Below are 13,664 nucleotides of genomic sequence, written 5' to 3'. Positions count from 1 at the left end.
AGAACCCGAAGCAAATGCATGAAAGGGTCCTCTTGAGCACACACAACAGATACCAATAACTAACAATAACCAACGCTGGGCTAACTAGTAAGTTCCGAAGCAGCGTGCTGCCCAGAGTAAAGCACTTTAAAAGCCTCATCAGGAGTAGGTCATTACTTATTTAAATAAATAAATAGGTCATTACAATACAATATTGCCTTTTTTCCATGTATATCGAATTTGGAAATCAACGCTGACTGGCTTTGATATAAACATGAGGTCTCTCCTGATATACCTTATAGCAATGTTCAGAAGGGGCCTAGTTTAAATTGAACAATTCATTTGGGGACTGAAAGGAACTGAACCTTTTTTTGGCATAATGTATATAATGACTTGTGTATTATTTCTGTTTCTGATCTTTATTCTTAAACTGAACATTTAATTGGATGACATGCACATCTTGAAGCAGTTTCACTCGTCCAGCCTCTAAGGAATAGCTGGTGAACCTCTTACCCATAAAGTTGTCTGATGGTAGGCACTCGCGTCCCTTCGATCCAGCACAGCATTTGTCATTTCCGGGGCAGTCCTTGTCATTATTACACTTATGGCAGATATCTTTTGATTCATTAACATGTGCCACTTTGGGACAATCACCCACTTTTTCTGAAACAAAGCAAAGGACAGCATTTTAAACATAGTGATCTTAAAGTAATAAGGTGGTGTGCTCTCTGGAAATGGTTTCCTGCTCAGAATCATTGCTGGTTTCAAATGCCTCTTCCCATCAGGTCCAGCTTATCTGTCTGTTGAATTCCGGCTGCTGGCTCATGGAGAGACTGTAATGTCTTCAAGACTGCAGTGAATGTAGTAAGAGGAAGCCTTTCCATGGGAGAGTAAACACAGATGAGCAAGATCCTCCTCAGAACATTGTCTAATACAACCTCCCACCTGGTGACTGGGGGTGGGTGTGGATCTCCTTAGGAAGGGAATCACTTGGAGCACTATCTTTTACATGAGAACAGTTCTAGTTAGCTCAGCAAACTATCATTGGTGAACCAGTGTTTTTTTAATTTTAAAAGGGTAGTTTTAACTGACATTTTTCGCCTAACTTTTAATTAAAAATAAGCTATTATTACCATACCTAACTATAGCATCATTATAACCTTTGTTTTTTCAGTGAATTTATAGAATTTATTTTAAAGTAAAGTATGATTTTATTACTATACCTGACCCCATCCTGTGCAGGTGCAGGGCCTAGCCCTCCTGTGGCCGGCCAATTCCCCCCGTTCCCTCCCACCCCACATTATTTTTGTAATTCATTTTTCCTGACGCTTAGGAGTCCCTCAACCCTGCAGGATTGCAGTGACCACCCCAAAACTTGTATTTATTACTTTTGGGCTAGGGCGGCTCTCATGGAGCCCCGCACAAGGCTATAGGGGTGGTGTATCGATATCCTGCTCCCTTATGTCCTTTTTAAAACAATTTTCAGGACACAAGGACCAATCCCAGAGTCCTTTATTAGTGGCTGCAACAATCTTTGTTCATTTTGTGGCCAGCCAATCAGAGCACTCACCCCAAAAAGAGCTGCAATAAAGAATGCTTTGAATTTTCACCACATCCCAAAAGCATACTTTCTAGGTAAAGATCTAGGTCTCTGACAAATTTGGTGTTGTTTCTTTGGGGGTGCAAGGGGCACCCAACCAAACCCTCGTTTTCTACCCCTTTAACTCCCTTCACCTCTAACATCCCCTGAATCCTAAAACCTCCATATTGCCCTTTTCATCTACCCTCTCCTAGACCACAGGAACCCTTACCTCCTTTGCCTCTACCCACCCGTAAACCCTCAAAAACCTTCACCTCTACTCAGTCCTAAACCCTAAATTCACCCTTAACTCTACTTAGTACTTAACCCTAAAATCACCCTTACCTCCCTTTACCACTACTCAATTCTCAACTCTAAAAACAACCTTACCTCTCTTAAGCTCTACCCAATTGTTAACCCTAAAATCACCCTTACCTGCTTTTTCCTCTATTTAATCCTAAACCCTAAAATCACCCTCACCTTGATTAACCTCTGCACGCCACTTGACCCTAAAATCATTCTTACATCCCTTCACAGCTACCAACCCTTAACTCTAAAACCACGCTTAACTCCCTGACCTCTACCCACCCTAAACCCTAAAATCATCCTTAACTCTCTTTACATCTACCCACACGATTAACTTTAAGATCCCCCTTCCTTACCTTTGCCCTCACCTAAACCATTTAAAAAAAAAGTTTTTTTAATATATACTCCTGTGTGCTAAAGTATAGCTATTCAACTCCCAATTGCATGGCTTCTTGCTGTCAGGAGACACAATATAATTCTCATTTAATATTGTGAATATTGCTTTAGAGATCTACGCTGGGATTGTAGACTGTACTGAAGTAGGGGTAATGCCATAAAGTGGTTGAGGTGATTTTGGTTGTGGTTGGAAGTTGTTGTTGTCTGTTCTTGCAATGTAATGACCAGAAATGTGTTTCTGTATACAGAGATGATATTTATACAGTAGAAACAACCATGCCAATAAAGTTGTTTATAAATAAGTAACTATTCTTAATCTTCATTCTGTTGTAGTTAACCCTGGAGATTAGATGCTTCCTTTCACCAGCTTGTACCAACGCACCTGACTCCATGCAGAGACAGCTTTCACGCGGCCCCTGAATGTGACCCATTTTTTTGCTTCTTTCACTTTACCATCTGACTGAGGATAATCACTGCCTTGAGAAAGGTCTGCAGCACTGTCTGGCAATGGGAACCTCTAGTCAGCTGGGGCTCCAGTACGAGCATTAAGAGAAACCCTGTTTATATTTAGCATTTCGTTTTGTGATAAAGTTAATCATTGTGGATTGCTTAAAAACACACTTCATAGAGTGTACACACTGCTACTGTTCAAGGCTAGCTGGGTAGGTGATTCAGTCCCAGGGAGGCCATCAGCACCTGATGCAAAAAAATCAACTGTGAATGAGAATATATGCAGCAATTCTAGCCTGCACCCAACTACAGACCCAACCGTGAGAACTAGTAAAAATGCACCTTTTAGGGCCTTGACACACTCTTCTGTACACCCCACAGTGCAGCACTTTCTATCAGCCTCACAGGTTGAGTCATGTCTACAAGAAGGGAAGGTGATAGCTGGACAGACCAGTGACTTTGAATTGTAAGGTGGACAGATTCCTTCATGATCTGCAAAAAAAGAAGAGAGTGAAAGATTGACTCATGTTCATAGCAAATGACTGAACAGCAAGTGATCTTTGGGGAAAGCCATACCCACCAAAGTAATGATCTTAATAGTGCTTAAAATTATGATCTCAGGCACAGTAGCACTGTTGCATTTGTGGACTATTGGTTATGCATAGTTTTCACCACAGGGATCAAAGCTGAGCCAGGTGACAAAAACACATCTAACCCACACAAACTAATTGACTGTTCCACCCATACTCTTAGATGTTTTCATTGTGTCAGCACAAACCACACAATAGTTCCCAATGGCACAGAAAAAGATGCGGGAGAAGGAATGGACTGAGCTTCCCGTGGCTACTTCTTACCTGCGCCCAGTGAGGTCAAGAGTATAATGGCCTGGTGGTCACCACCGTACCCGCGTTTCCATCTCTTTCCATGGTGGCACTGAAATTCAAGACCAATGGGACATATTTACAAGCCTTGTGCGCCGCCTGAACGTCACTTTTCGGACGTTCTGGTGGTGCACAGGGCTCAGGCATATCTACAAGGCCACGTCGTAAATCCTCCATGCATGGCTTTTTATGGCCTTGTAGATAAAGAGTAAGGCGAGGCAGCGCAAGTCACTGACTTGCCTTACTCTGAGTGAAAGAGGCGTTCCAAGGGTGTTGTGTAGGTGTTCCCACTCAACATCCATGGAATTTGATGGTGCCCTAGATGAACACATTTAAGTAAAACTGGAGCAGCACCAAACGTTTCACCTCCCTAGAGCAGTGTACCCAGGAGAAATGTTTACAATTCTCCTAGTTTTTTATCTTTCTACATGTACTGCATTCTGCAGCTCACATAGAAAGAGGAAAGCGCATTTCTGGATGGTTTTTGTGCAGGAAGGTGCCCCTTTCTACGCAAAAACAATAGTGTGAATACCACAAGGCTGCAAAGTGTGTGCCAGCTAGGGCTCAAATGACAGGAATGCACTGTATCCTCTGAATATAGTGTGTTCCTGTCCTCTTGGTTAGGCTCACGGCAGCACAGCAAAATGATTTGCGATGCTGCCCTATGCCAATTCCTTGTAAATATTCCCCCAAATGTCTAGTGAGTAATGGTTTGCAGTGAAGCTGCATCACCTGCAGGGCACAGCATTCTTGACTTCTTCAGGACTCCTCAGTCATAATATTATGTGTGATGCCAACACTCACTTACATAAAACTTACAGAATGTCTAAAATAGGTATTATGTTTTGATTTGTTTCATGTTGTGTCTGTTCATGTGTTGGGGCCAAACGAAAAGTGAGCGGCTCTTACACTACTGTATACAAAAAGACACGCGGTTTGGTGAGGCAACACGTAATGTCTGAGTACAAGTGAAATACACTTTCATTAATGAATCCACAATGAGTGGAAATGAAGTATGGAAGGGAGGAGTGTTGGAAAGAAAATGAGCACCTCTCTAAATACAATATCAAGAAACCCTAAGGCTAAACAAATCTGTGTAAAGAATGGAACTGTGTAAAGAGGTGTCTTTATTCATCTGATCACAGGGATTGGAGGCAGAGAGCACATCAGGTATAATTCTAGTTTTGTCAATACTCTCACCAAAGGGCTCTTTAAAGAATCATCTTATTCTGGCTCCTATCAATATATTGCATTACTGCCTAGAGGCACTTCTTTGTGGCCTTTGGTGGCCAATACAATCCTGCATGGATGAAAGCAAAACAAGTGGTCACTATAAATAATACCTAAAGGCTGGACTAAGGCATGGCAAGAGGAAATGGGCAACTCTTTGCATTATACCTGGCAGTGATGTGTCTCTCAAAAATACTGGAAGAAGCTGGAGAAAGTATAGCTGTCATTGCCCAATGCTGTAATACTCACACTCCACAAATAGTGTTGGTTAATATTTTAGAAGAAAATGTTATCAATAGATTTCAAAAAGCATTAGTGAACCTCCAGCTGGTCATTCCCAAACATGCTGGAGGGCCTCCAAAATACCCAAATGGAGGGTGGCCCTGACCGCTGCAGAGTATTGGAGCAGCACATTTATGAAGCTCAAAAATGGAGAAGGTGGACAGAAGAAATGAGCTTTGAAAGCAATGATGATAACTTCACCACTTGAACATTCTCATTGATGCCATGACATCCTAGAAATGTCGTAAATGTATAGAAAGGGTCCCCGTGAGGAGAACGTGTAAACACACAATAACACAATTACAAATTCGAATAAGAATAAAGAGTTGATTCTAAAGAGAATGTTGTCATTTATTCAACAACACTACATTATAATTTAGTGAAGCATTATTACAATCACTTTAAGGAGAGTAGGAAATTACTATTACTATAGTTACAGGTCCAGAATGGACAATTAAGGTACGTTGAAGGCCGGTATAAAATTACCTTTAGTTAAATCAAACACACTCCATCAGGATATACATCAGCGGGAATAATTGCTGCCGAGACTGGTAGGGCGGCGTGCTGGTTTGCTGTAGATCTAGCTGTCAAATCTAGGTCAAACCAAATACTTCAGGGTATTAGAATGGTATAATAGAATAAGACGCTGAAAGTCATATTAGTGCATAATGGGAGACACTACACTTGTTGTGAGCATACGAGTTGACACTGGGCCATGATGTTAACCAACAAAAGGGGACTCTATGCAGAATCAAAAATTATTGGCAGTTAATGAGCATGTAAGAGCACTATGGCCACTGGGGACAAGGTATACATGAGTCACAGTAGGTTAATACCTTGTATAGGTCCACGCAGCATTTAGGTGGACAGGAGACCACGGGTGCACGCGGCGGTCACCATGATAAATCGGCCGACTGGGTGCCGTCACGGTTGATTCCTGGAAAAACAAGGAATCGTAATGAGGGAACGTATTCCCGTTTCTATCAAGTTTGGGGTCAGGGCGTCTGAGTTAAACACTTACTTGATGCAAGGGGAACGAGGCACAAGCCTTCCGTCCGATGGCAATCCACAGAACTCCGTCAGCCGCTACGCGGAGTTTAGGGGCGGAGCCTGTCACCTAACATGGGTAATGGAACCAGAAGAGATACTGCTTCGTCTCGGTCTACGTGACTCATTCACCCGCTACGCGGAATTTGAGGGCGGAGTCTCAGCATAATATTGGTGGGAGTAATAATGTATCGTCTCGCCGGGTGATGGACAAACATGTGACATTATGCTAGCATTGCTCATAAAGAATTACAAATTAATTTGACCAAAATGAAATGTCAAAAAAAGTGCATAATATATTGCGCTCGCGCACTACCCAAACAAGGGAGTGTAGGCGAGCCAGCACATCGTGAACCAAGATAGGCTGTCAAGAATTGCCTAAGTATCTCAACCTAGACATGCGGACAGACAGTAGATCATGTGTTGAAAAATCACAAATATCAGATAAACCGGATGAATAAAAAGCACAAAGCATGTGAGCATAGAAAAAATTGAGAGATTTCACACATATGTTTGGCTAGGTAACAAAAATGAAGAATCATAATATATTGAGCTCACGCACTACCCAAACATGGGAGTGTAGGTGAGCCAGCAAGGATCATATAATATGGAACAGCAGGCAGTCGTTGTACTCGTGCACCTATCATGCATGGTGGTGTAGACGAGTAACCCATGGAAGTAGCAAGGTCATGTTAGTGTGAGTGAGCGAACAAATTATTGAGAAGGATGTTTTATGCCTCTCAAGTGACATCGTTTAGCTAGTAGAGTATACAGCGCAGAGGATTCCATCATCTTAATGCAGCCAATTGGGCAAGACTGCCGTCCTGCTCGTTCAAGCCATTTTTAATGGAGTCTATGAGAGACATCCATTTGCACTCTCGTAGATTCAGCACAGATGCTAGATTCCCACCTCTCCTACCTAGGGACACCTTCTCAATTACCAGCCATTCTGGACCTGTAACTATTTAATCCTGTCCGTGTAATGGTAATTCACCACGACACACTGATAACTGGACTAATGAACACCTGTGGTTCCATCTACAGTTGACAGTCTTTTGGGAGCAAGTTTCTTCCCCTTCGGGAGCAGTACACCATTTGGATGGTCCACTGCACTGTTTCTCCTCCACTCCAAGTGAGTCTCTCCCGCAGACAATGTATAATATTGTATATATCATTTAAATTTCATGTTGGCTTTTGTTTTCCTCGGTATTTAAGGGTTGCTTTCGATAATTAAGATTTATACTACTGAGCTTGAGCATGACACTTTGCTTACTCCGCTCCCAGTTCCCTCTGTCCAGAGGTCATAATGACCCGGACCCCATGGTGTTATTCTGCCTAGATCAATTAACCTTTATGGTTTACAGGACAGTGACTGTGATGTCTAACTCAATACCCCAGTTTCTGATATTGGTTTTTAATTTTACAGACAGGACGGCCCCACTTCGTCCCTTCCCCCACTGTAACGGTCCTGATGAAGACCCCGGAAAAGGACTTAAGTTAGCCTATAAATAGGGGTCGAAACGTCGACGCCTTTTCACTTTTGGACGTCCGGCACATCCCCTGGATCACACTGAACTGCATATGTGACCGTAGAATGTCCATAGCTGAATTGTGTTTTCAATATTTGCCTTAATTCACATAGGCTGCTTTGGTTTTTGGAATAATTCCCAATTCCTTTGATTCTTGTATTTATTTACATCCTGTTTAAGTCTGTGTACTTTCCCTAACCTTTTTCACAGCCCTTGAGCACCACTTCCTCCTTCCCTCCCCTCCCATATTGGGGCTATTTCATTTTCTAATTTCCTACTCTCCTTAAAGTGATTGTAATAATGCTTCACTAAATTATAATGTAGTGTTGTTGAATAAATGACAACATTCTCTTTAGAATCAACTCTTTATTCTTATTCGAATTTGTAATTGTGTTATTGTGTGTTTACACGTTCTCCTCACGGGGACCCTTTCTATACATTTACCACACAACGCCCAGGTCCCCGTGACTGCATGGGTTCAACCCCCTTCTGTAATATCCTAGAAATGTCAGCATGAGTATTATGCTGCCAATCTAAGATTTGTTCATGTCTGTAATCCTTATTATTTGTTTGTTCAAAACAAACCAAATCTATAAAAAAGTGTTTTCTGAAAGGAGAGAATCAAAGTTTTGTGGTTCCACTCTACTCTTGATACTCTGAATATTAGCAATGCCTTGTACCCACCACCAGGGACACGGAACGTGGCCTGCCCAGCAAGGTCCTTCTAATAGCCACATTGAAAATAAATTATTTTAGCAACTTTCCTCCATTATTTGGTATTTAGAAAATACATGGATGGAACTGATGAGAACCTTTCTCACCCTGCTCCTGGTATTTACAATGTGCCATCCTTATAGCGGGCAAACTTCCCTGATTCTCATTGTAATGTCCATAGCAAAAAACACAACCAGTAGTTCCCCTCTTCCTGTGCACACATTTACAGCCTTGTCAACTCTCACACATCAGGGGTAGGACCAACGCCATTTAGTACTGGTGTCTGCATCACCCCACTAAATTTCATTTGTCACGCATCCAAAGGACCAACTCAAGATGCTCTTTACCTATGACGGTACAAAAGGGGGTGGTGATGGACGGAGCATCTGAATCAATCAAACACTCACACCCAGTCAAAAGATCTGGGTTTAATCCATCACCGTTCTTTAGCCCACTCTGCCACCCCAGTTCAGACATGGCTATATGCAAATCAGTCTGACTCTGTGCCTCATGGGAACAGTCCAGACCGAACCGCCAAGCCATGTCTTCCCTGGATCGGAAACAAGCTTCCGAGGACCGGTTTCTGGCATTCCAGCCGTCTTCAGCCGGGCTTGCTTGACTCCAGTGGCAAAGTGAGCAAGGGACTCACGTCTGAGCATACCCTGCCACACTTATGGCGGCCAAAAGCGGTACAAAAGGGGGTGGTGATGGACGGAGCATCTGAATCAATCAAACACTCACACCCAGTCAAAAGGTCTGGGTTTAATCCCTCACCGTTCTTTAGCCCACTCAGCCACCCTAGTTCAGACATGGCTATATGCAAATCAGTCTGACCCTGTGCCTCATGGGAACAGTCCAGACCGAACCGCCAAGCCATGTCTTCCCTGGACCGGAAACAAGCACCTGATCAGTGTCCAGTACTTTGTCAGCTATGAGTGCAGGTTCGGTGTCTGCTGAGAGTCCAATCTCAGAGCCTGATCACTGTCCAATGCAGTATCTGCTGTGAGTGCAGGTTCAGTGTCTGCTGAGAGTCTGAGTTCTGGGGCTGATCCATAGCCCATGATATGACTGTTGTGAGTCCATGTTCTGAGCCTGAACAGTTTCCCATGCTGTGTCTGCTGTGAGGGCAGGTTCGGTGTCTGCTGAGAGTCTGGGCTTTGCATCTGATCAGTGTTCAATACTTTGTCTGCTGTGAGTGCAGGTTCAGTGTCTGCTGAGACTCTGAGTTCTGAGGCTGATCCATAGCCCATGATATGACTGATGCGAGTCCATGTTATGAGTCTGAACAGTTTCCCATTCTGTGTCTGCTGTGAGGGCAGGTTCGATGTCTGCTGTGAGGACAAGTTCGGTGTCTGCTTAGAGTCCAGGCTCGAAGCCTGATCAGAATCCCCTGCTGTGACTGCTGTGAGTCCAGGTCTGAGCCTGATATCTTACTTAAGGGCTGAATCCTCTCTTGTCAGCCCAGGATTTGAGACTTGGGATCTGACTTTAGTACCAAATCCTGTGTGAGTGGGTCTCAGAGCTCAGGCGGCTGCACCCATGTAGAGTTGTTCCTCCTGCTGACCTGTCGTTCAGTGTTCCTGTATTATTTGAACAGGACTCACATGGGAACACCTGTGAAACTGTGCCCAGATAGACCGCAAGGGTGGCTGGAGGCGTGCGGCATGTCCTTCACACCGCGCATTACTGTTCGTGCTGGAGAGCCCTGTGTATAAGCGGACACACACTCGCGCACCCGGACTCAGTAATGCAAACGTTGTGCAAACTTCCTTCACAAGTGGGACAAGAGCAGCCAAGTTATATTCTTCATACACAAGGGTGGCCAGGGCTCTTTGGGTCTTTGTGGAATCAAGAGGCACCACGCTTGTTAAGGGATGCGAGGAACTAAAGGGATTTCCTGTTTCCTGGAACAATGAGCATCCTAGAAATATGACAATAAAAGCAGGATGGTCCGCTGGAAATACCTCAGAGTCTCACATCATAGGCGTTAGCCTTCTAAAGGCTTAATATAAAAATGTGAAAAAAACAACTAATAACAGTAGAACCGGGGCCTGAAAATCTCAGTGTCAAAAGCATGCAGTAGTCTAAAAATAGTATCATCCTGAAAAAGATGTTCCTCAACAAGGGTCCCTAAATATGTTCTTGGAGTCCTTGTTTAGTAACCACTGGCAAAGCCAATACTTTTGGCTTCAATGTGTTGTTTAAAACATGCAAACAACGTTTGTGCAAGCTTGGACCTGCATGTCTTAGCATGTTACAGTAAGACATATTGGCTTTGCCAATGCTTATTTAACAAAGCCGACGCCATCATCGCACCCCATCTCCGGGACATCATCAACTCCTCCTGCCACACCTCCACCTTCTCGGAGAGCTGGAAGCACGCCGAGCTGACCGTCCTCCTGAAGAAACCAACGGCAGACCCCACCGACCTCAAGAACTACCGTCCCATCTCGCTCCTTCCTTTTCCGGCCAAAGTCATCGAGAAGACCGTCAACAGACAGCGTGCCGCCTTCCTTGAGACAAATGGCTCCCTCAACCCCTGGCAGTCCGGGTTTCGGGACAACCACAGCACCGAGACCGCCCTAATCGCAGCCACCGACGACATCAGAACCCTGATCGACAACGGGGAAACAGCGGCCCTCATCCTCCTAGACCTCTCTGCGGCGTTCGACACTGGCTGCCACCGCACCCTAGTGAAGCGCCTAAGCAACATTGGAATCCGAGAGAAAGCACTGGAATGGATCATCTCGTTCCTCGCGGAAGAACCCAGAGAGTCCGCCTCCCCCCTTCAGATCCGAGGCCACCGTAGTCATCTGCGGCGTACCACAAGGATCTTTACTCAGTCCAACCCTCTTCAACGTCTACATGAGCTCCCTCGCAGCCATCGCACGCCAACACAACCTCAACATCATCTCCTACGCTGACGACACCCAGCTGATCCTCTCCCTCACCAACGACCCCACCACCACCAGAGCCAACCTACACGAAGGGATGAAAGACGTTGCCGACTGGATGAGGAACAGCCTCCTCAAACTGAACTCAGACAAGACGGAAGTCCTCATCCTTGGATCATCACCCTCCGCCTGGGATGACTCCTGGTGGCCTCCGGCCCTGGGCACCGCTCCCAAACCAACAGACCATGCACGCAACCTGGGCTTCATCCTGGACTCCTCCCTCTCGATGACCAGACAAGTCAACACCATCACATCTTCGTGCTTCAACACCCTGCGCATGCTCCGCAAGATCTTCAGATGGATCCCCAACGAAACCAGGAAGACCGTCACCCAAGCACTCGTCACCAGCCGACTGGACTACGGGAACACCCTCTACGCCGGAACCGCAGCCAAACTTAAAAAAAGACTCCAAAGCATCCAGAACGCCTCCGCACGACTCATCCTGAACATCCCCCGACACAGCCACATCACCAGACACCTGAGAGACCTGCACTGGCTCCCCGTCAGCAAGAGAATCACGTTCAGACTCCTCACCCACGCACACAAGGCTCTCCACGACCTGGGCCCCAACTACCTCAACGACCGCATGACCTTCTACACGCCCACCCGCCAGCTACGATCGACCAGCCACGCCCTCGCCACTGTACCACGCATCCGCAGATCCACTGCCGGAGGAAGATCCTTCTCCTACCTGGCAGCCAAGACTTGGAACTCCCTCCCCACCCACCTTCAGTGAACCCAAGACCATCTCTCCTTCAGGAAGCAGCTCAAGACCTGGCTGTTCGAGCAGTAACATTTCCCTTTCCCCCAGCGCCTTGAGACCCTCCCGGGTGAGTAGCGCGCTTTACAAATGCTGTGATTGATATTATTGATTATTTAGATTTCTGTAAATCTCACACACTCTGTCTTTGTTTGATGGGAAAGCAGAAACAGGGAACGCTGGGTTTGATGCAGTAAGTTTACATCAACAGACAATAACAAGTACAGGAACACAGACTAGATTCAGATGTCCCCGCAGAAGTAGAATTCATATCCCTCACCTGCCACGGCTTCTAAGCACTTGTTCCCGCACAGCCGGCAGCATTTCTTATTCAGCGGGCAATCGCCATCATCCTGGCACTCTGGCTTGTCCAGGGGATCCCCGCAATTGGCCACGAAATAAGGACAAATGCCAGGCTTGGCTGTGAAAGACAAAACAGCACAATCATAATGAGGATGATGATGATGATACTAATGATGATGATGATGATGGGGACGATGATGATGATGATTATTTTTATTATTATTCCATTCCATTTAGTAACTTTATTTCGTCCACAAGGGTCATAAAAGTGCAGACAATAAAACAGATAAAATATACTTGTGAAAAAAATAGAGGCAACTGACAAATTGCCAACTTTTTGCTTACAAATGATCTCCTGGGTCAACATGGTTGTTACCCGGGAGGAGCAAATTATATGTGCCCAACTATTTCTTCAGCAGAAATAAAGAGTATTGTAAAATCTTCTCATATTAGGTGAGACTCCCAGGTAAATTCCAGGGGGGCATAAAGTTAGAAGACGTACTATAAGTGCCTACTAAATATTAGTAAAACACAACATCAGACAGAGAGTCCACTTAGGACAAAGGGGATCAATGTTTTTATCAAGAAAACATTATCAGTATTTTCACCATAGTTTATCTGAAAAATATTTTTTTGAAATATACATCTTTTTTGGATATTTGTGATTGCTTCAGTGTCGTGCGATATACATTATTGAACAAGAGCTCAACTAGATTAAATTAAATATGCCAGCAGCACACTGCTTTTTACTTTGTCTCAGAAGTGTGGCCTAATTTATGGCATTTTGACATAGGGCAGTGCAGCAAGGTGAGGTAATTTGAATTTTTATGGTCAAGAAATGTCCCCTAACGTGTACCCCACCGTCTCCATGTACGTGCTTAAAGTACATGTAACTTCCCTCCTCGACCAGCTATGAAGACGCAAATACATTTGCGTCCAACGTTAATATGTCCTCTTTCAGATCCACCATGAATGGATTGATAATTCAGTTCCTAAGTATGCCTTATCAACGTCTTTTCATGGTGCACTTTCACGTTTTCCTAGCCTTGCAGAGCTAGGCCCTGATTTCTGCCATCGAGCCCTTTCTGCTCTCTGCCTCCTGAAAGCTGCAACGTGGGATACATCCCTGACCTCTGTCCTACTCCCTGCGTGGCGAGCGGTGCCCGGCTCGGCCTGCTTGCCTGCCAAAGACAGTATTTTGCCTTCGAGTTATCAGTATAGCCGAGCTCAGCTCCTCGAAAACACATTCCAGTC

The 13,664-nt window shown here is 44.8% G+C and overlaps 1 protein-coding gene across 1 annotated transcript in view; it reads right to left on the bottom strand.

Moving 5' to 3' along the window:
* Positions 1 to 379: 379 nt before the first annotated feature.
* Positions 380 to 13,664, bottom strand: part of LOC147709687 (uncharacterized) — a 280,392-nt gene continuing 267,107 nt past the window's right edge. Inside the window, exons 20-22 of the mRNA XM_086926072.1 lie at positions 12,388 to 12,528; positions 3,053 to 3,202; positions 380 to 642 (exon numbers count right to left, since the gene is read on the bottom strand). Of these exons, the coding sequence (XP_086782198.1) occupies positions 380 to 642; positions 3,053 to 3,202; positions 12,388 to 12,528 (554 nt within the window). The remainder of the gene's footprint in view (positions 643 to 3,052; positions 3,203 to 12,387; positions 12,529 to 13,664) is intronic.

This window comes from Lissotriton vulgaris, chromosome 6, assembly GCF_964263255.1.
Source record: "Lissotriton vulgaris chromosome 6, aLisVul1.2, whole genome shotgun sequence".
In the NCBI taxonomy this organism is placed as follows: domain Eukaryota; kingdom Metazoa; phylum Chordata; class Amphibia; order Caudata; family Salamandridae; genus Lissotriton; species Lissotriton vulgaris.
This window is presented reverse-complemented; position numbering and strand designations above follow the sequence as displayed.